General features: G+C 43.8%; 1 protein-coding gene across 2 annotated transcripts in view; it reads left to right on the top strand.

The window, feature by feature from the left end:
- LOC138285062 (zinc finger protein 485-like) overlaps positions 1-16,610 on the top strand; it is a 200,571-nt gene extending 183,961 nt beyond the window's left edge. For both annotated transcript variants that reach the window (XM_069224524.1, XM_069224523.1), the window contains exon 7: positions 13,813-16,610. In XM_069224524.1, coding sequence (XP_069080625.1) covers positions 13,813-14,516 — 704 coding nt within the window. In that variant the 3' untranslated portion in view covers positions 14,517-16,610. The remainder of the gene's footprint in view (positions 1-13,812) is intronic.
- Positions 16,611-27,284: the final 10,674 nt, after the last annotated feature.

Below are 27,284 nucleotides of genomic sequence, written 5' to 3'. Positions count from 1 at the left end.
AACACAATAAACATGCCACACTAATCTAAGTAAACACTAAAAAAAACTGCACAAATGAAGGTGTCTGAGTTAAGATACAAATAGGTAATCATGCCGAACTGTGTCACAAATGATGTATGAGGGTCATGAAGACAAGAATACAAGATTGCCAATGAGAACTCCTCTTATAAGGGTGTGCATGATCATCACACTGAAGTCAGTCCTAAAACTGTTTCCCCAATATCAAGTCTGGAAGCACTGTTATTGACTTTGAAAACACACTTATCAACAGAAACAGATTGTCATCCATAATAACTGTGATTGGTGGTTGCAACAAAGGGTAGACACTTTGCAAGGTAGCTCTGGGTTAGCTGCTAATCGTACAGCTCAGTTGGGATTTGTTTGTAGCATTGGACACAGATGTTATAGTACAAAAGAGATGTACACGGAATCCAAACCCACGATTAATTACCATTCAACACATACTATTAAGGGGTAACCAAATATTTATTAAAGGCTAACCATAGATGAGGAAACTGAGGGAAAAATCTTACCTACCCTAATCTACCCTGACTACTCATTACCCACAACTGTCCCTAACTAACCTAAGCTACACTTACTTATCACATGTAACAAAACTTTCTAAACATCTACCCCCCACCCCCCTTATGAGACGGGACACATGGAGGACAACACATACTAACCTAAAGACATACTATACTATCCTATACAAATATTTGTTTTTTTTTAGTAAATGTGTTTTTTTATGTTTTTTGTATTTTTCTTTTTTTTAACACACAAGAACCCCAACATAGCCCGCCACCCACCCACCCACACATGTAATAAGTCAAAAAAGAAAGAAGCAGGACCCCCTACCCCCCCATCCACTAACACTGACTAAACTAACAGCCTATACTAACCTAACACTAATCCCCCTAAGCCCACTAAGTATAAGAACAAGGAAAGAGGAGGGAGTGGAGGGTATCAAGTCCATCTATTCAACTGTCTAGAGGTTGGCCCTCCGGAGGGTCCTCTTGATATCCTTGACCCGTTGTTTAATGTGCTGCACGTCCCAGCTCAGGTGGCTCACCTTGCGCAGCACTTTGTCCATCTTGTTTTCAAGTCTATTGAAGGCTGCAGGGTCAACAGCTGAAGCAGTGGCAGTCTGGGTACCGGTGGAGGAGGTCTGTGTGGGCTGTCCTGCACCGGTGGCAAAGCTGGGGCCAGGAAGTCCAGCAGATGTAGATTGAACAGAGGCAGCTGTGGGTGGGACCACCTGGCTCAGATTGGTGGTTGTTTCTGTGGTGGCTGTGGTGGGCACAGTAGGCCCACCCTGTGGGAAGGCTCGCCATGCCCCGGAGGCACGTTCATGGCGATATTGCCGGGCCATCCTCCGGAACCCCGACTCCACCAGCAGGATGTGCTGGTATCGCATGGCCTGACGCTGAAATTCACGGACCTGGTCTGGAGTCATGTTAGCTGCTGTGAAGACAAATGCAGATATGCCACATTAGTAACTGCATTGTGTAAAACAGCACAGCAAGTTAATCAGACAATACATCTACTGTACTTCTAACAGCTCATATCACGATACAGAGCATCGAATGTCCCTGAGGAAGTACATGGAAGGCCAGACAACAAAGGTCACATCACACAAAGCACATTCATAACCCACAAGATGGGTAACAACTGGCCTTGACTTGCAATCTGAGTTCTGACAGTTAACATCTAAGAATCATGCTGCATATCCTCCACCAAGAGCTGGGCTACAAATGTCAGTGTACGGAAAGCAAAACTAAAGCCACATGGTCTGCGAGTTGTAACTGGACTTTCCAGTATGGTACCAAGTGCCAAACCTGAGTGTGTATACTACTATGCAACCAAACCGTCACTTCTTCACAGGTATGTGTAACATACTGGTAGCATCAATACTAGGTACCCCATTCACAAACCCATGGCCGTGTTTGAGGGGGGGTGGTGGATACACAACTATAACTTGCCAACAACATGTACACCGAGGAGTGTATAGGCTAATCCACACATGTTTGTCTCTACAGACACACCACAGGTAAGGTCTATCTACAATTTGGAGTCAGCAAACCAGAGAGCACTCATAGGGTCAGACATGTCAGGTAAATCAGAACTTAGTACACAACATTCCATTCCATTGAGGCCTGACTTACATCAGACACAGAGTTGCTAGAACACCCATGATCATGAATTGCATGCACACCTAGGCCATTACACTCAGGTTCCACAGACTTGATGCACTACATGTGGAAGTACATGATGCTAGGAGGTTCTACCTACTGTTTCAGAATTACGTAGGTAAATAGTGAAGCAGATGTCTATTGGGAAGCTATTCGCTCCACCAATCTTAGATAATGTGGGTCTGACAGGCTGACTTAATAGGGTCTGACTTCCATTGCGACTCTTGGTGATACAAGTGTCAGAGACATGACTATCCCCTGTACTCACAGTGGGGCCTACAGGGATGTCCTACAATCCCTACATGATGCCATTGGATACGCATTGGCTAACTCAAAACATGTGAAAACTGCATTCCCACTCATGGAACAAGTGAAAAACTTGCCCACAGCATCACACCTTGCTATGCGTCCAACTCACACAAGTCCATAACCAGCAAACACAACACATAACAGACATATCAACACTTACTGTAGTGGTCGGGGTCCTCAAATGTCGCCACCTCTCCCACAGTGTAGGGCACCAGTCCACCTGTAAGGTGTGGAAGGAAGAAATGTGCTCGAAATCTGTGCACAGTGCAACATTTTCAGTATCATTTACAATGTGTAGGCTGAATAAGGAAATGGTAGCCATTCAGACATGATGGTACTGCATCTGATATTTCAAGGCCAACTTGTACATAGCATGGGTCTCCTGTGACAGTTACACACATATCTGCACACATACATTGGCCCTAACTATCATGTGGTTGCAAACTTGCCCCATAATTGGTGAGCACTAAAAAATATGGAGTGTAATCGTCTTATCATGTGCATCCAAGAGAAACCTCCAACGCCTGGTTACTTGAGGACTGCATTACCAGTCAAACATGCCTTGTGGCCATGACACATTTAGTGCACATAGGCCCAATGTACAGAGGGAGGGGCATGGACTCCTGTAAGCCATCCTGTTGTTACAGTATAGTCAATTGATGTAGCCCAGCTATGGTGCCATGTGCATACACTTGGACTGCCATCCATGTTTGGATTGTGGCTCAAACGATTCCAACAAACATCTTACGATGTTATCTGAGGGCACCTTACACCTTTACACAATGTATTCAATTCATGAACTGACATTTATCTTAAAAGATTAAGAAACACAATAATCCCACACATTCATAGTACTTCTGTGAACGCTTTCCTTCCACACTCACCAGACTCATATGAGACCAATGTTTGAGCCACTTTGCTATCATAAATTGTCGTGAAGGCAGCACTCATTTTCAGCATCATGTAGTGATTCTAAAGTCAGTCTAGCAATTGCATCAACATAGTTGGCCTAAATGTTGGTACATCTGTACTTCTCTGTCAATAATACCCTATATAGACCTGATTGGCTCCTATTTTGTTAGCTGTGCTGACAGAAAGGCCGCACCAATTTCCTCCATGGTAAAGATACCTGTAAGTTTGCTGAGCACGTGCTACCTGACAGCTAGCAATTGTGATCTTTGCCATAGTGCATCAATGATCCCCTTATATGTCCCCAAAATTACACACAGTCATCAAGTTAGCTGGCAGACATTGCACTAATCCACTGATGTCACTACAGAGCATTTAATTGTGCACAATATCAGTAGTCGTACTCACCAACAGTGCCACCAATCATGATTCCCAGTTGGTCCAAGAGATCCTGCTCCCTGGTGATGAGGTCAGCCCACCGGTGCTTCAGCTGGTGGTCACTCCTCTGGCTGGCATACACACGCTGCAGTTGATGCAGCACCTTTCCCCACCGGATTCTGCACGCCTCTGTCGGGGTAGCCCTGTATGACCCTGCCCCCTGTCTGGATCATGAGCGCCAAGAAATGTCAGCAGCCAGATGAAGCCCCCCAACTCCTCTTCCCCCATCCTGCCAAGACGTGGCCTACCAGTTATCTTTATAATTGAGGAGAAGGAATAGGGGTAAAAGAAATAGAAAGGGAAAATGGGTGAAAGTAGGGGTAAAAAGACAGAAAAAAAGTAAACCTAAACACTAAAAGAGCCCAACTATCCCCAAACTAACACTACCCACAACAGACTCCCACAAACAAGAAATACACAAGATAAATGGACAAATGTAGACAAAACACAGTACTACAGTATACACAAACAAAATTTATTTCACAAAAGGACTTTACAGATAGCACACAGGACCAAAACAGCACAAAATCTCTGGACAACACTCTCTACACAGCCACACAGTCTAGAAGGATCATAGACTGCAAAGTGAAAGTGAAAGTACACCCACTGTACATGATCTGTAAACAGGATATCCTATTACATCACTTCCTGTATGAAAAGTCCCGCCTTTTTCATGTTATGCGTCATTTTTTGTATACCAAAACTGTATTTGCGTCATTTTGTTTGACGCACAGACGTGAATATTAACCCGCATCCACATAATGATACATGGACTGTACAAATATCTGGATGCGGGCTATATTTCACTCCTGTGCGTCAAAATAAATGACGCAAATACAGTTTTGGTATACAAAAAATTACGCACACCGCTAGGGATGTCAAAATTACAGTGCATTGACTGGTTTGGGGCATTTTTACTTGTTTTTTGGTTATTTTACATTTGGAACACATCAGAGATTGGCTAATTAAAGACAGTATGGTGTTGATGGTGTATGTTCACATGTGTGACATCATACTGCAGCTGAACATCATCCACTACACCCTTCACAGTATGTTTACAGTTGGCTGACGTCATAGATGGTCATAGGTGTGGCCTACATATATGCGTGGCACAAATTGTGCATGTTTGCCATAAGGAGAGGATAGCAATGTGACGCACATATGTACAATACCTATTTGCCTTTGGCTCAAAGTGTGTGCTTTGACAACTAATTTGTTGGTTGACCAGGTGTGTGTGTACATCACATGAAGCATTATTATACATTTGGTTTTATGAATGTGACGTCCATGTGTCCAACCCTAAGATGCAAGTAAAATTTGGAATGAGCAAGGGCATGTGTTAGTCATACATGTAACAAAACCCGCAAAGTATACTTCCAAGTTTTAGGGTCATGTAGACACCACATGTGACATAGCATGCACCAGATGGATGGCAGACACATGTTCATGTCAAAGGTCCACAATTTCTACATCCTATGTCCTAGAGTATTGGTAAGAGCTTCCTAGGCACTAGTTGATGAATCCCACAGTGAGTCATACACATGCATTGAAGAAGTGGGTACCATGTTCTTTGCACAGACAGACAAGGGTCAATCTCATATGTATGATGACACCACAGTTGAGGCCATAGAAGTGAGCCCCAACTATCAAGTGGCTGTGGTGGACCAGCATACAAGACAGCACGTGTCCACATATTTCCAGTGATCAATTGCACATAGGTGTCTTGTTCATGTGTGTGGTCCAATGATGATCCTGTAGATTTGTTGGGATGTAATTTGTCACAGTTCAGTCCAGGACTCATCATGAGTCAGTGGCAGCTATTCCTGTAACTACTGAGTATCCTTTGTTGATCAATGTGAGTAAAGTAGATGTGGATATGTGAACCAACATGTGGATGGTCCCACCCTGTCACTAAAGACGTGTAATGAGACAGTCAACAGGACAACCTTGGTGTGCTGAGTGAGATAATGTCTCAATTGTCATGTTCCAGCAGGTGTCATTACAACATTTGTACACAGGTTGGCCTCTGCACTTCCCACTGCATCTGGGAACATCATAGCCTCTGTGCTGTTTATTCTCGCAGCTATTCACCACACACGGCCCATCACTATGTTGTGCGCACTGTGATGCTGTGTGTGAACTGTCATGGTTCTGACATTTGTGTATTAGTCATGTACATTATCAGAGGTTGCTGGTTGTGCTGAAAGCCCCGTACCCAATCCCTGCCTATGACCCTGGGACACTGTCACACTTTGTCATTCATGCATAAATGCAACCCAGAAAAGCGATGGGCCATGATTTTTGCATTTCCAAGAGGATTTAACTCAAATGGTACAGTTAAAAGGCAGATGATGCTGTACAATGTATTTGTGTATGCATGGTAGAAGCCCATGCCCAATGCCCCCTGATGAATGGCAGGTTTGCTAACGCAAGTGTGGTACATATGTAGACACAGGGATACTTTAGTGTGATGCACAGACAGTTGCCAGTCAGGCTTACAGAATGCAAGATGATTCAGGAGCCAGCTACTGGACAAGTTACATAATCAGTGGTCTGACTGAGACTGTTTGGAGGACAAACTAGACAGTTGACATGTCAATCTGTGTATGTCCTGTGTTTTTGAAAGTGACAAATGAACCCAAGGGCTGTGTTACACGGCTTAATTACTATCAATGGTTGACGATGTATTTGACATAATGGCAACTCCTATGCTGTTCCAGGCATCATCAGGGGCAGTGCTTTTTGTAATGGGTGGTGGTCATGGAGGTGATCACAGGTGTGGGCTGCATCTGTTTCTCACCAGTCCTGTAGGTGAGACTTGCATTCTAAGGGCCAACAGACATTTTTACAAGGGGAAGCAATCTACATGTGCTAACAGGGCTTTGAAACTAGAAGACAGTGTATAAATTGACCTGACGTCCATGCAGTCAGATGTTCTTTGACAATTGCATACCATAGGAAAGGATGTAGCACACTGGTTTTCTAATGTTGGTCTGTGTTTGTATAGGAGGTATTATCAGGGTACACATCTTAGTATTCCAGGGACCTCTTCCGACAGGTGGGTTGTGACCAGGTGCATGGGTGTGTAATGAGTTAGGAAATGGGCTGACGTACATGGAATGTCATGTGCGCAATGCATGTCATATGTGTGGCACTTGTGCTGTCTATGTTCTGCTTCTATGGAACTCTAGTCACAGATATTCCTTGCAAATATTGGATGCAGTTGGACTAACTGCTGTCAAGGGTCTTGTCAGACATTCCTGTTAGTGATGCCAAAGCACATTGACTGCCTCATGTATGAGGCTTGTTTTCCCCTTATTGAGTGATGGTGTCATAGTTGTGTGCCATATGCTACGTTGGACCTTGCTTTCAACATGTATGTGTGAAATAGTTGTGGTCCTCTGCTATAGGCCTTCAAAGGAGATATGTACATGATATATGTCATTAAGAGTGTGTGTGTGTGTGTATGTGACCATTGTATGTTAGCCATCACATAAGCTCTGGGATGTTCCGTGTCCTACTCAGTATCTCAGCAATGCTCCATGAAGCAACACTCTTATTCTGATAAGTAGAGATGAAGGTGTGTAAAAAGGAATAGCCAGACCATGATATGGTGATTATAATAGGTATTTATTTAAATTAGTTAACTCAAGTAACGTCAGAAGAAATTATTTACAATCTGTTGCCACCTGCGTATACCAGCATCTGTGTTCTGTAGTTCCCCCTCCTGTTGCAGGCCATCATCCTCCTTTTCAGGCATGTGTGGCTCTGGTTCCAGGAGGGGAATGTTTCTTCTGATACAAATGTTGTGCAATATTGCACATGTGAGGATGATCCTACAGACCATCTCGGGGGAATATAGGAGGCTACCACCAGTGATGTCGAGGCAGCGGAACCTTGACTTGAGGATGCCGAAGGTCCGCTCGACAATGCTGCGTGTCCTCCTATGGGCCTCGTTGTATGCACGCTCTGCAACTGTACTCAGGTTGGCAAATGGTGTCATAATCCATGGCTGGATGTCATACCCCTGATCAGCTGCAAGAGAAAATGAATGGGATCATGTTGATGTAGATGGCACTATTGAAAAGACCTTTAATGGCAGTAGTTGTCTTGTGTTGTCTGTGACTCTTTTGTGTACTAATGTGACATCCTATGCTTGTAGGCTATACCATCTGCATTGTGTTGTTTCCTTGGCTGAACAAGCGTTTGCCTGCTGACCGTTTGTCAGCAGTATGTTTTGGGATTTTCAGTACAGTGTGCCCTCCCTAGCATTGTGACTTGTGATACAGGTGTCCGTGTGTCTTCACTGGGGGTTAGATGATAGTTCCATGCACAGTTAAAATTGAAAGTGTTGTTAACACGTTCATTTGAAAGTACTCTGGACATCCCATACCTTGACACTTATGCAATGTATTAATGTAAAGGTCATTGGGACACTTACAATTTGCAAGGTGACATTTAGGCAACCACACTCATTGACGTCTTCACATTAGGCTGTACAGTAAATTCCGATGTGTGACAGGTTCAATGGTGGCTTAAGAAACATGGCTAGCGATGTCAGGACCTCAGTGTGTTCCTGTTGACATGTTGCTATTGTGGTGTATGTGTTGTGTATCCTAGAGGGTTGCTGTGCAGTGTGTATATAAGTAGGTTTTTGTTCTTACCAACAAGTGTCCATTGCCATACCGTCCATCCTGGAAGTGTTGATTGATGGTGCAGTGACGGAAGATGTATGAGTCATGCACACTCCCAGGATATTTAGCCACGATGTTGGTGATCAATCCTTGGTGATCGACTATGGCCTGCACGTTGATGGAATGTGTGTGCTTCCTGTTGCGGTAGAGGTGTTCAGTTGCAGCAGGTGGCACAAGGCGTACATGTGTGCAGTCGATTGCACCAAGGACGTGTGGGAAGCCACTGATTGCGTAGAACCCCTGTTTTGTTTCCTGCTGCTTCTGCAGTGTTTTAGGGAAGCAGATGTGGCGGGTGTCAGTCGAATGATGGCGTCCAGTACTTTGGGCAAAAAGGCGGAGAATGATGGTTGTGATATTCCGCCAACCAGGGCACCAGTTGTTTGAAAAGAGCCACTTGCCAGCATGTGAAGTACGGCAAGCAGCTTTGTTTCTGTTGGAATGGTGCGGGGTGTCACCAAAGTGGGGGCCAACTGCTGTTCAATGTTTTGCAGTAGCTGCTGAATGGCCTGCCAGTTCAACCGGTACCTCTGTATGATGTCGTGTTCCCTGAGGCCCTGAAGGGTTGTTCTTGGGCGGAATATCCTCTCCTGCCTTCTGCGCTGCCTTTGGGGTCCCTGCTGGTGTTGTTGTAGCTGCTGTTGTTGCTGCTGGGCTCTGCGTCTGCGTGCATGCTGGATTAGAATCACCTCCATGGCTCCCCGTTGCTGCTCTGCTGCTCTGCTGTTTGTTCTGTGTGCTCTGATTAAATACAGGTGTATTTGCCCCATTTTAACGCCTGCCCTGACCCAGGCGTTAATTTTTTACGCAAATCGGGCTGTGCGTCATTTTCTGGCTTCGCCTCCCGGCCGTGCGTCATTTTTGCCCGAAAGCATAAATACGACACACGGCCCTTTAAGCCATTTTTTGGACGGGAACGCCTACCTTGCCTATGATTAACGCAAGGTGGGTTGCCGCATCCGAAAAATGACGCACACGGCGGAATTTTGACGTCCGCGGGCTCGGGCGTCAAAGTTTAAATACGGGGCAACGTTTGCGCTGATTGTGCGTCAAAAATGTTGACGCACAATCGTCACTGACGGAGTATAAATATGCCCCATAGTGTCTCCCCAAACTCCTTACGTGATCAAGCAGTACATTAACTAGCTTGTGGAAGATCTTCCTCCGTATCCATATTGGGGGGAAAAAGCATAATAATACCGAAGCCAGAAGAAACACTATGTTGGAGGCATGTGTGACTGTAGATACACATGCTTAGCATAATCCAGCCATTGGGCTAGGATGTGTGCAAGTTGTTTTTCTTCAAATAAATTATTTCAAGTCGTGAGGTAGAGTGTCTCTTTCTCTTGCTGGTAATATGTATGGTCATCAACTCCATTGTTAGTGTTTTCTGCTGCTGTCAGTTTTGGACTTGTGCTCCTCTGTTCCAGTTCAACACATTTGTTCTAAAACACTCTAATACATGCTAAGCATATGTATCTACAGTCACACATGCCTCCAATCTGATTGGCAAGGTAGTCCTCATCAAAACACATAATATTGCTGCGATATATTATCTCCAAAAGCGGGAGCACCAAGTCCCCTCAGCTGTCTCATCTAGCCCAGACTATTTGGAAATGGGCTCTCTAATACAACATTATTACACTGTTAGCGGAGTATCTTCTGGGAGTAGAAAGCAACTCTGCAGATCTCCTCAGCAGGAGGCACAAACAAGTCAACGAGTGGGAGCTCCACATGCAAGACCTCCTTCCATACTCCTGGTGTTGTGGTCGCCCAGAAATAGACCATTTTGCCACAGCAGAAAATGCAAAATGCCCAGACTTGGCCTCCAGGTTCCCACACCCACAGTCCAGGGGCAACTCACTATGGATGAATTAGTCAGGGATATTTGCTTAAGCTTTTCCACCTCTCCCTCTGCTAAGGCACCTCTCACCCTCATCCTGGTAGCTCCCACATGGATCGGTTCACTATCAGTAGTTCCGCACAAGGTACTGCTGAATAGACAGGACCTTCTCACATATAACTATAGGGAAATCAGACACCAGATCCCTCAATCTTGCAATCAGGATCCTGAAGTCCTAGAGTTTGGTTATTTATACCTACTACAATTCTGTATGGACATCCTTAAAGAAGCAAGCAGGCCCAGAGTCCATACTTTTTATGCTGCAAAGTGGAAAAGATGTGTCCACTACTGTCATTACACACAAATTGACCCTTTAAAACCTAGGGCCATATTTATACTTTTTGACGCAAAACTGCGCTAACACAGTTTTGCGCCAAAAAAATTAGCGCCGGCTAACGCCATTCTGAAGCACCATGCGGGCGCCGTATTTATTGAATGGCGTTAGCCGGCGTTAGTCGACCGGCGCTGCCTGGTGTGCGTGAAAAAAAACAACGTACACCAGGCAGCGCCGGCGTAGGGAAAAATGGCGTTTGAGTGTCCAAAGATGGGGCAAGTCAGGCTGAGGCAAAAAAAATCGTCTTAACCCGATTTGCGCCATTTTTTTTGGGCGCCCAGACGCCATTAACATGACTCCTGTCTTAGCAAAGACAGGAGTCATGCCTCCTTGCCCAATGGCCATGCCCAGGGGACTTCTGTCCCCTGGGCATGGTCATTGGGCATAGTGGCATGTAGGGGGGCACAAATCAGGCCCCCCTATGCCACAAACATTTTTTTTTTTAAAAACTTACCACAACTTACCTTTTCTTCCCTGGGATGGGTCCCTCCATCCTTGGGTGTCCTCCTGGGGTGGGCAAGGGTGGCAGGGGGTGTCCCTGGAGGCTTGGGAGGGCACCTCTGGGCTCATTCTGAGCCCACAGGTCCCTTAACGCCTGCCCTGACCCAGGCGCTAAAATCCGGCACAAATGTGAGTTTTTTAGTCCCGCTCACTCCCAGGCGTCATTTTTGCCCGGGAGTATAAATCCGACGCAATAGCATCGGAGTAATTTTTTAAGACGGGAACGCCTACCTTGCATATCATTAACGCAAGGAAGGTGTTCACGCCAAAAAATGACGCTAACTCCATGAACTTTGGCGCTAGACGCGTCTAACGCCAAAGTATAAATATGGAGTTAGTTTTGCGTCGAATTTGCGTCGAAAAAAACAACGCAAATTCGGCGCAAACGGAGTATAAATATGCCCCCTAATGTTCAAAACATTGTCTGTTATCTATTTCATTTACATACCTCCAGTCTAGCTTTTCCATCTATAAGACTACACCTAGCGGCTGTGGCTGTGTATCTACAAAATAGACAACACACTTCCTTATTCAGGATCCTAGGTACTAAAGCCCTCATGGAAGGTCTTAAAAGGGTCATTCGTCCTAGGGTGCCACCAGCTTCCACATAGAATCTAAATATTGTATTAACAAGATTGAGCCCCCTCCAGTTCTTATCCTGGAAAGTATAATTCCTATTAGCTACCACTTCACTCAGACATGCCAGTGAGCTTCGGGCATTAACTTTAGAAGATCCTTCCTTCCGGTTACATAAATATACATGATATATATATACCAACCCTAAATGTCTTCCAAAGGTGGTATCTCAGTTCCTCTTTAATCAGTCTATGAAATTGCCAGTATTCTTCCCCAACCTGACTCAGTTGTGGAAAAGGCTGTACACACCTTAGATGTCAAACGAACCCTCCTTATTGTATTGATAGAACCTAACCATTTAGGGAGAGGCAACAACTTTTTGTTGCGTTTTCAAAACCATACAAAGGAAGAGCCATTTCCAGACATTGCTCATTGGATTCTCAAATGCATCCAAACATGCTATGCTAAAACTAAAAGAACTTTACCTATCCATTCATCAGCTCTCACTCCACTTGCAAAAAAGGAGCTTCAATGGGCTTCCTAGGAAATGTACTCATAGCTGACATATGTAAAGCAGCTACTTGGTCTACACCACATACATTTACAAAACAATACTGTGTAGATGTGCTGCCCATCAGCAACCCAATGTGTGCCAAGCAGTTCTGTGCATGTTATTTCAAACAGATGCAACCCCCACAGGCTAGCCACTGCTTATGGAGGAGGACTGCTTTTCAGCCTATGTTAAGCATCCGTATCTACAGCCACATATGCCTTGAACTGAAATTGTTACTTACCTAGTATGCATCTGTTTGTGGCATGTAGATTCACATATGCCCACCCTCTTCTCCCCTGACACCTGTGGTTGTTGGAGTCACTTTAATATATTATCACAAATTATTTAGCATGGACATCTCATTATACTATGCTCTGCTTCACATTCCGTCCTCACCTGCCTTGCGGGAAAGCAATCTGACAATGCAGTCAATGACCATGTGCATTACCAGCAAGAGGAGAAGTCACTTTACCTCGTAACTCGAAAGACTTTCTTGGAAGAAAAATAACTTGCACACATCCAAGCCCAACACTAGATGCTTATGCTAAGCATGTGAATCTACAGTACTCCATGCCACAAACAGATGCTTACTGGGGAAGTAGCATTTTCCTTTTGACAATAGGATCTTTTAAAAGGCTACACTGTCCTTCATCACTGCCACCATGAATCTGATTATATGGCTAATAATGTTGCTGACCATCCGTTTACTCTATATGATTTCTTAATGATCAATTTATGAATAGAAAGTTATAATTATTTTTTGCATACAAAAAATAAATGTAGTAGTACGAGAGGAATTGGAAATAGCAGGGTTTACACCAGTTCTACACCGTTTAATCATATACAATCAAAGAACAATTGTATTTGCTCTCAGACCATCTTCCTCAATCTTGTTTATCTGGCTTTAGAATGTCACAGTCTGCAGTATTCTTTCCTAACTAATTGTGTGCACTTTTAAACTATCTGTGATGCCTCTCTAATGGCAAGTTTGCCCCGTACTATTGCTAAACCAGAACATTGTTTTTGAGCCAGAAATCCAACATCCTGTAGAAAAGATGGCTCTTTGCTCAAAAAGTTAACTCGGCGCTGCTTCTCCATGGCTCGAACCAGGGAGTATGCTGATCTATGACACAAATGTAGCTGCAGGATTATCTTTCTTAATAAACAGACTTTCATAGGCTCTTTTGATTCACTTCCTAACTAACATTCATTTGTCTTTCTGCCCACGTACATAAGCATGTGTTTGTTTCAGTTCTATAATGGTCTCTTGATGTGTCCGTTTAGATTATAACAGTTTGCTAACTTCGTGGCACTGTGCAAGCTTCCACATAGCTTGACGTAACATTATCATTTTTTACGTTTCACCCATAGTAAGCTAACATCGTTTCATTTTTATTTGACCTCTGCAGGCAAAGAAACCAGTAAGGTAAAAGTGGAAAATTCTGCAAAATGTAATGAAAAATTGAGATTCTGCAAACCGAAGACAAAAAAAAATGAAGCAAACTTAGTCCAGATTACTTACGAGCCAAAGCCTTTTTTAAGTTTGATGCAGTCAAGAAAGGATGGGGAGATGAAAGAAGAAACATCTGCACAGTGGCAAAGTGTTTTCAGTCAACCTACCGATTCCAGCTCACATCCGGTAGCACCCCGTGTGCAGGCATCAGAACCATACAATACATGTGAGGGCGCTTTGAGCAATGAAAACAATGTTCCATGTAAGCCGAATGCACTGCAAAACTTTAGACCATACAGTTATTCTCAAAATACGAAAATGGCACAGAGGAACAGTCATAGTGGGTATCAGCGCACACATCAAGGAAGAAGAAGGCACACATGTACTGTGTGTGGAAAAAGCTTTACAGCAATATCAAATCTTATAAAGCATGAAAGAATACATACTGGTGAAAGACCTTTTCATTGTACTATCTGTGGAAAAAGCTTTAATCAACTTGGAGCTTTACATAGACACCAAAAAATGCATACAGGTGAAAGACCTTACCAGTGCAACATATGTGGAAATCGCTTTAATCGAACAGACACTCTTATGAGACACCACAAAAGACATGAAAAGATGCTACAAAAATGTGACATTGATATGTTGGAAATTGTTTAAGTTCTAAATTGTTTCATTGTAGATACATACTGGGGCCACAGTGTGGTATTTGTATTTAACTCTGTACATATTATAGAAGACAGTCCATGAGGTCGTACAATGTGGATTGGTTACTTAAAATATTTATGAGACCCATTGGTTGTATAGCACAATGACAATATCTAACACATAATTATTTACAAAAAAATATGTGCAAGATAATAATACACAGTAGACCAAGGTTAAACATCACCTGGAGGATGGTGTAGTGAACGGGGAATTGTCTGACCTGGATCGAGTGGTGAACCTTGAAAGCTGACTTAAAAGCAAGAGAGTTGAGTATTTGGCTTGAAGCTCAATTGAGAACTGTTTTGAAGAACTGATGTAGGAAGATCAACAGACCTGAATTTGGTTGGGCAGTAGGTAGTCTTTGAAAAAGAGATGAGATTCGGCAGAGAGCCGAATTTATTGTGGACAGGGGGTTAAAGTGTTCAGTCTGTGAGAGGTAGTTGGTGCAGTCACAGATAGGTTTGAATACCAGGATGAGAACTTTGTAGGGCACCCTACGTTTGTATGTAGCCAATTAACCTGTTGGTGGTCAGACTAGGTCCATGGCTTTCTAGTGAGTTTCAAAGATAAATTGGTGATAGGTGAATGGATATGTACAGGAGGATGCCGAATAGGTGATTGGTGAGGTAGTCAGGTGTATTAATGACCAGTAAATCAAGGACCGTTGTAGCGAAGTGAAAGGTGATAGGTTTTTGAATATTCAAAATTTTAAGTAGTTGATACATGACAGTATGAGGAATCCGTGTGATTGGGATGTAAAATGTGACATATTCAGACAGTATTTCTATCCAAGCAGTTTCCATACATTTTTCAGCATGAATGAGATTAATAAAAGTGTTTAAGAAAAGTGGCAAAAAGGTTTCATAAGTGTATTTTTGTTATGATCAAATAGAGCCTTTTTTTTCCAGCTTATCTTGCCGATCCCCAATGTTCAGGTCTTCCGAAGTGTGTCATCCTCCAAACACTTTATTTTTCACCTTAATAGCTCTTCCTCATTTCACCTTCCATACTCTCCAATACCTTTTGCCCTGAAACTCCTTTTCTGTTTATGATTTGTAAGTCGGGCCCTTGTTCTTATTTTTGTATGTGGCTTCGTTTTTCAAGTACCTCACCTTCCCATCCAAATCTGTCCCTCCCATTCCTACCTTCCCATATCACCTTTGGCCTTGTTTCCTTACCTTCTTTTCCTCAGTCGCTCTGTTTTCTGCCTTCTTTTTCCCCTTGTTGCTCTGGTCAAAAAATCTCATAAAACAGAAATCAAAGTCAGACTAATAGAACCACTTTCAGTTTATTTTTTCGCTTTCCCTTGTTTTTCCTGTAATATTTTAAGATAATAAGATTCTTAGAGTAAGTGAGCACTATGGAACAGACCCATTTGGAGTTGTGTAACTGTGAGATAGAGATTTTAGAGTGAATTTCAGGTCTGGTGGAAGAAACGAGAGGCCTCTCTGCATATTTTTGCATATAGGTGAATTGCGGAAGCTGAACTGAACACGGGAAAGATGTGATCATATTCTGGTTCTTAATACGAACTAATAAGCAGATAGTTAATGCATACATTCGGCTAGGATATTTATTCACACTCATACAATTAGGATCATAAACCGATTTTTTCACAGTTGTCAATCAGTGTCTCTATAGGTAGAGAGACAAGTATAAAATGCCAGATGTGATCCATTATGTGGAAGAAAAGTACATAAAATTACCACTCAGTACGACAAACGATGTTATGAGCTCATCTTGACTACTAAAGGTTACGTTCTCTCATTTTGTTGCAGATAATACAACCCGACTTGGAATTGTCAAATACACTAGAACCTATTAACAGTGCTGATTGAGGTAGAGCTGTAAACATTGATGTACAGACTGGTTTCAAATTGACCTTTTGAAATTGGGAAAATGTGTCAGTCATTCAATATATAAACATTAAAGTAAATTAAGATGTTTGAAAGGAAGATGTAAGTATTATGGGTCTGCAATACTGCAATAAGTTATGTCTCTCCATATATACTAATTTGAATAAATATTGATGTTATTATCTTTAAACCTGAAAATTAAATTTTGAAACAAATCATAAGCTCAAAAGAATGCATCGTAGTAACCACATTTTCAGATAACTTTAAAACTCGATAGAAATCACTCAATCACAGGCCCGTGTACACAAAATGGAGCACTACATTTCACAAGATTCTTGCCCGAATTTTGATTGTTTGAGGCACAACTAAGCAAAAACATGCAGTTTCTTCTTTCTCTTAGGTTGATGTCTTGGACGTAGACACATTCTATCCATTGCCACCCTCAATGGAAATAAAAGCAAAGCCTCATTAGGTGGTGTGTGAAAATTAGGGCTGGGTGAAATATGCGTAATTTACTTTTGCATAATTACAAAAAAAATTGGCAAAATTACGCAAAATGAAAATCCGTAACTTTGTTTTACAATTCATCGCAAAATATACCCTCACACTAATATCTGACAAAAGGCTGCATTTTTTGTTAACAAAATAGTGGAAAAATACAAAAGTACTGAAAACAACAGCTGCTCATTTTCTGTTGTTCCCAGCATGCGCTGTTAATTTCTACCGCAAATTGCATCTTATTATGTGATGTGTTGTAATTTTGGGAAATTTGTGTAACAATTGTAATGCAAACTTCCGAAATTACATGAATTAAGTCAGAGTAATTTCAATTTTTCCAAGGCCTATTGGAAGTATCAGGTAAAGAAGAATACTAAAAATCAACTCTACCTTTCTAGTTCTCAGTTCTCATCTGGATCAAAGGATACCTACAACTGTAGTTCCCATCCCACAGGTTGCATTTGCTCAACAGCATTTTCTGTTGTCACCCCACCAATGTCATGTCACTCAAGAAATTATAACTCGGGCCCTTGCCATGTACTGCTAATTACCCCACATATAACATCAGTAACAGAATTTGTGAGTTGGCTGAACACTCGAGACCAATAATTGAAATTTACGTGCACTATGCACAATACGACTGGATTTTCTTGATGTTACCATCTTTGCAGGAGAAATGACACTGAAGGCAAAAACTTTTTACAAATCTAGGCCCGAATTTATAGTTTTTGGTGCAAAACTGCGGGAACGCAGTTATATACCAAAACATATAGCACTAGCTTGTGCCATTCGTGAGCGCCAGCCGGGCGTCAAATTAATGGAATGGCACAAGCCTGCACTCAGCTTGGGCTGGTGTCAACTAAAATGATGCCAGCCGGGTGGGGGTGGGGGTGTCGGTAGGGAAGGAGGAGGCTGTGCTCCAAAAAATGATGCTAGCCTGGTTAGAGGCAAAACAATGCCTCTGACCAGACTAGTGCCATTTCCTGGCACACAACCACCAAAACATGACTCATGTCTCAGTAAAGACAGGAATCATGACCACCACCCCAATGGCCAGCACAGGGGACAAGTGTCCCCTGGGCATGGCCATTGCACCCTGTGCCATGCAGGGGGCCCCAAGTTAGGGTCCCCGATGGCCCTTTACAAACAAACAAAAAATACCTGGGATGAGGTCCCCCATACTCTGGTGTCTCTCTGGGGTGGGTGGGGTGTTCCTGGGGCTTGAGGAGGGCACCTGTGGACCCATTCCATGGTGTTTAACCATGAAAATGGATCCACAGGTCCCCTAACGTCTGGTTTGACCCAGGCGTTAAATAATGGTGCTGAGGAAGTTCACCCACTATGGGGATTGCACCATTTTCTGGATGGGAACGCCTACCTTGCATCTCATTGACGCAAGGTAGGTTTACACATCCAGAAAATGGTGCAAACTCCAATATTTTGGCGCTAGCCGTGTCTTGCGTCAAAAAAGAAATACGGAGTTAAGTTTGTGCTGCATTTGCATAAAAAAATGACACAAATGCGGTGCAAAAAAAGTATAAATATTGGCCCTACAGCGAAAATTCGCTTGTTGCTATTCGATAGCTTTTACCTACGTTCCCTGAGAGAAAATCTGCCTTATAATAAATTCTTAAGGATTCGGCGCAGTCGCACCAACACACAAGATTATAAGACGCAGGCTTGGGACTTTACTTTTAAGCTAAGGGAGAGGAACTATCCAACAAAGATTGGAGACGACTGTCAAAAACGGGGACGAGACCCAAATATGTCTCCTGGAACAGTCAGTGAAGAACACAAACGAAAATACGCTTACTTGTGTCACCACCTATTGTGCAGCTTCAAATTATGTTATAAAGATAATAAATAAACATTGAAATAGTATAACATCAGGAAACTTGAAATGGTCGAAATCAAGGTGTGCTTTTAAAAGAAATAAGAACTTACAGGACCACCTGGAACACACACGCCCGAAGACAGCCCTTAAGGAACAAATCACAGTACTGTCCAATTGGGGCCTACAACCCATCATTGGTCACAATCTACGTGGCTCATGCAGTGTCTGTCACTTAACGAAAGTCACCAAAACCATCAGGTTGCCTGAGAATCTGGAATGGACATTGAGGAAACATACTAGTTGCAATTCAATGCATGTAGTTTATATAATTACAGGCCCCTGCCAGCTAAGTTACATCGGTCTGACAAGTGGAAAAAATAAAAGTGTGCATAGGGGAGCATTGTAGTAAAATTAGATGTCAGAAAAGCACGACCAAAATGAGCAGTCACTTATGGCAGCAAAACGCACAGACAATGACATGGAGTTGAAAGTAATGGAAAAACTTGAAGAAAAAAAAGGACAGTACAAAGCAATTCATTTTTCTGAAAGAACAGCGATGGGTGTAGCGGTTAAGGACCTCTGGCAAAGGTGTTAATGACAATATTCCATGGCTTTCATTTGTCCAATGATATGTATATCTTGGGTGAGCCACATGATGTTCTAAATGATTGTAACAGCCTCCTAGTGCTGCACATGAACATTGTCTCTCCCAAAAAGTTACATTTGTTAAACTAAACAGTCGCCTATACATCTCTTCTTCCACTGTAAGGTAGTCAAACACAAGTGTTTTACACTATGACTCCATAAAACTATAGCACTCCCCAGTTTGAAGTATTTTGAGATACTTGAAAAAATGAATGTGGAAGGCACCTCTTTGAGCTTAAAAACTCGTTCTTAGGTTGAGGGCGCAAGCGCTCTGACATGTTTTAATCTGTGGGCTTTTAACCACGCCCATCACCATCATTCGTTCATTGGCTTGCCTTTCAAAAATTGTTTATCATCATTGGTAAATGCTTAACGTTTGTCCCTCATTGGGGCAGTTTTGTTGCCGTCTTGGCCATTGACCCTGTTACATGAATAATTGCACGTTTGCTGATACGTTTGATTGCAAGAAAACTTCTTTTTCCTTTTGTTTCTTTCCTTTGGGCTCATGCTCATGGTGGCCGTGGTGCTTTGAATTGGCTTGCTTATGTGAAATGTTTTACTTTTCATTTTCAATTTATATGGCAAGAAAAGTCAAGTTAGGAATTTGCAACGTTAATAGCTCTAACTTGAGCAAATGCGAGACCCCTTGCATTGCAAATGCTTGTTTATTTTGCTGGTCACACAAGTGTTTTATACTATGATGACCCCAAATAAAACTTCAATATTTCTGAGTTCGAATTATAAAAATAAGAGAAATTAATGTGGATATCTGAAGATATCTCTCTTCAGCTTAGAAATGTGTTTTTATTGGAAGTCTGTTCTCTCTGCCTTCTAATTTCTAACCAAACATGCAGAGCGTTCAACATTTTTTTTTTGCAACGGTTGTCTGTTTTTTTATTAGGCCTTCTTGCTGAGCGCATGGACTGGTAGTCCATTCTATGTCAGGACCGGAGGCTTTGGATTATGCTTTTGCCTTCTTTGCTGTTTATTGTAAAAAAAAAATACATAGCAGCCAATCAAAACACATTTTTTTATAAAAACTACATTTCCCAGTATCACATCATGTCCTCTGTGCCAAAGACAGTCCTTGTCAGTCCTCGTCATGTGTATGCTTGCTCTGGCACTATTTTCTTACTCTTTCTTTGCTGCTACCATAGAAAAGATAAGTGCCTTAATTTTCTCCTATTATTATTGTTTTTCGGTTGTATGTATTGTCTACAGTGTGCTGACCACTGCTCTCATAAAGTCGCTACTGGCACCCAACGTTCAGTCCTATTTTTAGCTCGCCCTGCAAGTTTCTCTTACGTGGCAGGCGTGTCTCCCCAGTAGATATTGGGAAGCAAGTTTCACACTTCAGCTCAGCAAGTCAGAGCTTGTTGCACTGGGCCAAAACTTCCTCTGTGGCAGTTTTGAAACATCCCCCATATGCCCTACGCCAGGGCAAGTTCAGGAAATTACAGGTTTATCCTGAGGGGCCCATATCCTTGTTAACCTGCAATACCTTGCAGCTAGGATAAATACTTATTCCTCATTTGCCTCCAAAGCAACCTATTTTAACTGGGATGCCCCCCCCCGCCCCACCGGACCGTTTTTCCTGCTCAATAGCCAGTCAGTTTACTGAGACCATGGCCCAGAAGGACCTACCAGAAATTCTTCCTCAAGACGATAGAGATCTGCTTCTGGCGGGTGACATTGTCCATGCCTTGGACGCATCCGTTACACAATCAGTAAATAGAGCATTGGCAGTCGCAGTGCACCAATTAAAAAGATAAGCTCTATCTGTACCTCCCTAGGGCCCCAATGCCCCCCCTCCCCTTCTTCAACAAGGGGACGAAGTCCCTCAATCCTCTAACTGGCCCCACGTCACGACCATGGCATGTATCTCCCCGGTCTTTGCCTCAGATCATGCATAGTCCACGCCCAAAGCATCCACCAGCTCTGCCCCTCAATAGTCCAAATGAAGACAGCGACAAGGGGCCCTTCAGGCTCCAACAATTCAGATTCTGATGATGCTGACTCATACCGAGCTTCCAAACATCAAGAGTCCTCTCTTGACTTCGATCCAGACAGCATTGTCCATCGCCGTTCCTCGGACATGTCACCTCTCCCTCCTGTATCTAAATATGCCCACGATAGACTACGCAAGGCCTTCAACAAAGAGGTCAGAAATAGTCTTAGATCTGAATGTCCAGCCGTGACATCCCACACAAGGCCGCTGAAACCCCAGAGCTAGATGCAAATCTCATCACTTTCCTCAAAACGCTTTTGCAAAGATCCCAAGAAAGTGATTGACAGAGACTGGAAGGCCTACCAGGATAAACTTCTAGCTATTTCTGGACCCTTATGTAAACTTGTTGACATGGCTGTGCAAGCAAACAATATGACACTCCTGTCGACCCTGACATGTTAGCATGTGTGCATACTCATGCGCATAGACTCCAAATTGACTGAACTGGCCAACGCAGAACCTGGACCCTTGGCTAATGGTATGCTTTTCGGCGATAAGTTTGTGAAAGATCTTGGAAAATTAGTGCACACGTTTACAACTTTAGACAAAGCTCAGAGCTCCATACAAAAGTACTGAACCAAAGTCTTTTTAGCCAAGGCCGGTCATTTCAGAGTGCGAACAGCTGGCAGCTTTGCTTCCTGCACCTCTTCTGGAGGTTTTGGTTACTACACCAAGAGCAGAGACACCTTCTATCCCACCAGAAATCGAGGGGGACGACCATGTTACAACAGAGGCTCCTTCTGACTATAACTCCGAAGCGAACACCCAAGGTAAGCTTAATTTTGCCAACATATGTGATCCTGGGGGCAGGACACAGTTTTTCCTGAACAACTGGTCTCTCTTGACCTCAGACCCTTTAGTCTTAGAGACAGTAGTGGGTTTCATACCGAAATTCTTTGGTGTTCCCCAACAAACTCTCCAAATAGATCAAGCCTCTATCCAAAAAGACATAGAACAGCTTCTTATGAAAGATGCGATATGCCCCTCCCTTCTGGAAGCCTCTGGTTTCTGCAGCAATATTTTCATAGTAATGAAGAAAGAAGGAAGCTCTCACCTTCTCATAAACCCGAAGGACTTCCAACAGTTGGATTCTCTACAGTCATTTCAAAATTGAGGGAATTCACCTTTTGAGGGATATCCTTCGGATGGTCACTCTGGACCTGAAAGATGCGTATCTCTTGATTTCAATTTGGCAACCTCATCGGAAATTTCTCCAATTCCAATGGAAAGATCAGTGGTTTCATTTCAAAGTCCTCCCTGTCTGCCTATCTTCTGCCCCAAGGTGTTTCACCAAAATAATGCGCCCAGAGGCGTCTGTCTCATAAATTTATTTAGTCAACGTTCTCATGATGGCCAAACAGTTTCATACTCTCATGACTCATCTACATTGGACATTCCAACTGTTACAAAATTTAGGCTTCATTATCAACAAAAAGAAATTGGTCCTTTTAGGAGGCTGGCCTCGTTAGTAGTGGGTATCTAAGGTACTTACACCTTATACCAGGTTCAGTTATCCCTTATTAATAAACTATAGGCAGCGTTCTAGCAGCTTAGGTTTTCTAGAGGTAGCTTTAGCAGAGGAGCGTAGGCTGAACTAGGATACATGCAAAGCTCCTGCAATACCACTATACCTACACAGTACTTATACACAATAAAAGACAATACTCAGTGTTACCAAAAATAAAGGTACTTTATTTTAGTGACACAAGGCCAAAAATATCTTAGAGGCAATACTCCTTCTGGAGGTACGTCTATACACTAGTAACCAAAATCAGGCAAGTAAACAGTGCAAACAGTAGAAAATACTGTTTGCACTGTTGCGCTGTAAATTGCAATGGGGCAGCACAAACCATATACTAAGATAGTGGAATGCGAATGTCGAATTCCTCCTACCCCCTCTCCACCACCCCCCCCCCCAAGGCAAGTGGCAAGTGTAGTGTGTAGAGGGGCGTTGGGAGTGTAAGAAAACACCAAAGGTGTCCACCCCAGAGCCCAGGAAAGCAGGAGTAAAGTACTGCACGTTTCCTCAGGACACACTAAAAGTCGTGATAAGAGATTTTGCAAGAACCAAGCAAGACTGCAAGCAACAAACAATGGATTCCTGGACCTGAAGACTTGTTGAGAGAGGAAGGAGACCAAGTCCAGAAGTCGAAGAAGAGTCCAGGAAGAACAGGAGCCCCTGCCAGCCTAGAGGAATGTGCAAAAGTGGATTCTCTGGTCAGAAGAAAAGTACAGAGGAGCACCAAAGAAGATGGCTGTGGGTTCCTGCTTGGTGCAGGTGATGTCCCACGTCGAGTTGTTGGATGCAGGCTGTTTGCATTGCTGGATTCCGCCAACAAGCCTTGGTTCAAGCAAGTACATGGTTTGGATCAAAAAGGTGTTGCCTGGACCCAGGAGGGACCTGGGGGTCTCAACTCGGACTGAGGAGACCGAGGAGGCTCTCATCACTTCAGAGAGCCCTTACAAAAACAGGCAGCACTCACGGGATTCCTAGAACATGGGGACAAAGTGTGGTCATTGCAGCATTACACTGGAAGGTGCCACGCCGCCGGAGAACAACGCAGGGAGGTGTGCGTCGCAGGATGGTGTGCTGGGGACCTGGGCTACTCTGTGCACAAGGATTCTCGGAAGAGGTGCACAGAAGCCCAAGGAGCTGCAGAAGACGCAGTGCACAGGGTACTGTCAGAGCACGGGGAGGCAAGCTCTTACCTCCACCAAATTTGGACAGCTGGACCTTTGGACAGTCTGGGTCAATTCGGTCCACCACCTGTGTTCCAGGGAGTACGCTCGTCATCAGGAGAGAAGTCCCAGAGTACCAGTCGTCCTCGCAGAAGGGTGCCTGCAGAAGCAGGGAAGTGACTCCGTTACTCCACAGGTGATTCCTTTGGTTCTTCTGGTGCAGGGTGAAGACAGGCAGTCCTCAGAGCGTGCACACGTTGAAATCTGTTGCAAAAGCTGTCTGGAGCTGAAGTTGCAGGTCACAGGAGTCGTCCTGGATACTTTGTTGCAGTTACAGCGGTTGGAGCAGTCTGTGGTTGATCTGACAGTCAGAAGCTGAAGCAGAGGATGCAGAGGAGTCTTGGAGTAATCTTGCAAACCAAACCTGAGGAAACACCCAGAGGAGAGACCCTAAATAGTCCTGAGAGGGGGATTGGCTACCTACCCAAGGATGCACCTATCAGGAGGGGTCTCTGACGTCACCTGCTGGCACTGGCCACTCGGAGGTCTCCTGAGGGTCCCCACACCTTGGAATCCAAGATGGCTAATGCCAGGGACACTCTGCAGGAGCTCTGGGCACCACCCTTGTGGTGGTGATGGACAGGAAAGTGGTCACTCCCCTTTGTCCAGTTTCGCACCAGAGCAGGGACTGGGGGTCCCTGAACGGGTGTAGACTGGATTATGCAAGGAGGGCACTGTTTGTGCCTTTCAAAGCATTTCAAGAGGCTCTGGTAGGCTACCCCTCCCATGCCTGTAACACCTATTTCCAAAGGGAGAGGGTGTAACACCCTCCTCCCAAAGGAAATACATTGTTCTGTCTTCCTGGGATTGAGCTGCTCAGTCACCAGGAAACCTGTCAGTGAGGTGGCAGCAGCTGAAGCTGCAGCGGGAACCTCAAAGAGCTGGTTTGGCAGTACTGGAGGTCTGTGGAGGAGCCCCCAGGGTGCATGGGATTGCCCCCCCCCCCCCAATACCTGATTTGGATTGGGGGGACGATTCCTAGATCTTAGACACCTCACATGGCCATATTTGGAGTTACCATTGTGAAGCTATATATGTATATGGACATATATGTAGTGCACGCTTATAATGGTATCCTCGCCCTCACGAAGTCCGGGGAATTGATCCTGGACAACGTGGGAGCACCTTTGCTAGTGCAAGGGTGCACTCACACACAGTAACTTTGCACCTAGCCTTCAGTAATTGAAGGTTAGATATATAGGTGGCTTACAAGTTACCTTAGTGCAGTGAAAACAGCTGTGAAATAGTGTGTGCACTATTTCACTCAGGCTGCAGTGCCGGTCCTGATGAAAGATTTATATGAGCTTCTTATGGGTGGCAAAAGAAATTCTGAAGCCCATAAGGATCTCCTGGAATTCCAATGCCCTGGGTACCTAGGTACCATATACTAGGGAGGCGGGAGTCCAGTGTGCCAATCAGAATTAGAATTTAGGGCCAGATGTATCAAATGATTTTGCACTCGCAAACTGCAAAATCGGCCGTTTGCGAGTGCAAAATCGTGGTCTGCAATGCATCAAAGGCATTCTCAGACCACAAAATGAAAATCGCAAAAATTTCAATTTTCTGTGTTGCGACCTGGATTTTGCGAATCGCAATTTGCGATTTGCAAAATCCAGGTCGCAAGGCAATTCTGCAAAAAATCGCAAATTGCAATTTTTTGCAGAATGGTGTTTTGCACATGCAAAATACCATTGCCTGCAACCAGGAGGTAACCTGGTGCAAAATTTAAAAATGCAGTAAAACTGCATTTTTAAATTTAATATGTAAAGCACACATGCCCTTTTGGCATGTGTGTACTTTACATGGAAAAAAATAAAATTGGGGTGCAGGAGAGGGGGCCTTAGGCCCCCAGCACCCTGGCCTTTTGCATTTCCCAAATTGCGATTTCTGTTTCAGAAATCGCAATTTAGGAAATGCCAAAAATTTGCAGCTATGGACCAACAGGCCCATAGCTGCGAATGGGGCCAGTATCGCATTTTGCGATTCGGTAATTGCATTTGCGATTTTTAAGAAATCGCAATTACCGAATCGCAAATGTGATACATGGCCCTTTGAGAGTCGGTAATTGCGATTTCTTACAAATCGCAATTACCGAATCGCAATGGGCCAGATTCATAAATCTGGCCCTTAGTCACTAATGTGTAGTGACAAATTTGGTAAGTAGATAGAGCATAAGCACTGGAGTGCTGGTAAGCAGAACTTCACTGAAACAGTTAAGCATACTGACAACACACATAGGCCACAAACGTTGAGCACTTGATCCTAGCTAGCAGGATACCAGTGAGACAGGCAAAACACACTGACAAATAGGGTTTTAACTATGAGAACTGGGGTCCTGGCTAGCAGGATCCCAGTTAGACAGTAAAAACACAATGACAAACACTCACAAACAGGCCAAAAATGGGGGTAACCATGCTAGAAAGAGGTTACTTTCTCACAGTCCTTTCTCCCTCCCACTGCATAGAGTTTTTAAGTTTCCAGAACAACTCTCTGTCCTCCCTTCCATCTCTTCTGCCACAAAAACTGAAGACAGTTCGAAAAGAAATCAAGTCTGTCGTACACAAGGACCAGTTTTCCCTCAGGACTTTAGCCGGGATTGTAGGCCTCCTGTCATCCTCAATCCAAGCGATCTTCCCCGCCCCAGAGCGCTTCAGCACTTAAAAATACAACATCTACAGAAAGGAGTAGAGTTCTCCAAACTCATTTCCCTCAATCCAGAGACAAGAACCGAACTTCAGTGGTAGCTAGAACACGTCAGCATAGAATAGCAGGGTTGTCTTCGGTCCCCAACAGGATGTCGTTCTGCAATAATATGCCAGTCATTGGGGCTGGGGCGGCAGATGCAGCGACATCACCTGGGGTCAATGGTGTCAAGATGAATTCCAGTTGCACATGAACCGCTTAGGACTCTTGGCCGGTTCCTTCACAATCCAGTCATTAGCACCCCTCTCCAAGAGCTGCATTCTGCTGGGGATCTCCAACATCTCAGCAGTCTGCTATATCATCAAGCTGGGGGGAACATGTTCACGAATCCTGACCGAGATTGCAAAGTACTTTTGGCAATATTGCCTCCAACATCACGTTTCAGTGACTGCAGAATATCTCCCAGGCCATTGCAATGTGGTGGCAAGATATCTCAG

This window comes from Pleurodeles waltl, chromosome 3_1 (assembly GCF_031143425.1).
Source record: "Pleurodeles waltl isolate 20211129_DDA chromosome 3_1, aPleWal1.hap1.20221129, whole genome shotgun sequence".
Taxonomy (NCBI): Eukaryota; Metazoa; Chordata; class Amphibia; order Caudata; family Salamandridae; genus Pleurodeles; species Pleurodeles waltl.
Note: the sequence above shows the minus strand (reverse complement) of the source record. Positions and strands in the feature narration are given on the sequence as shown.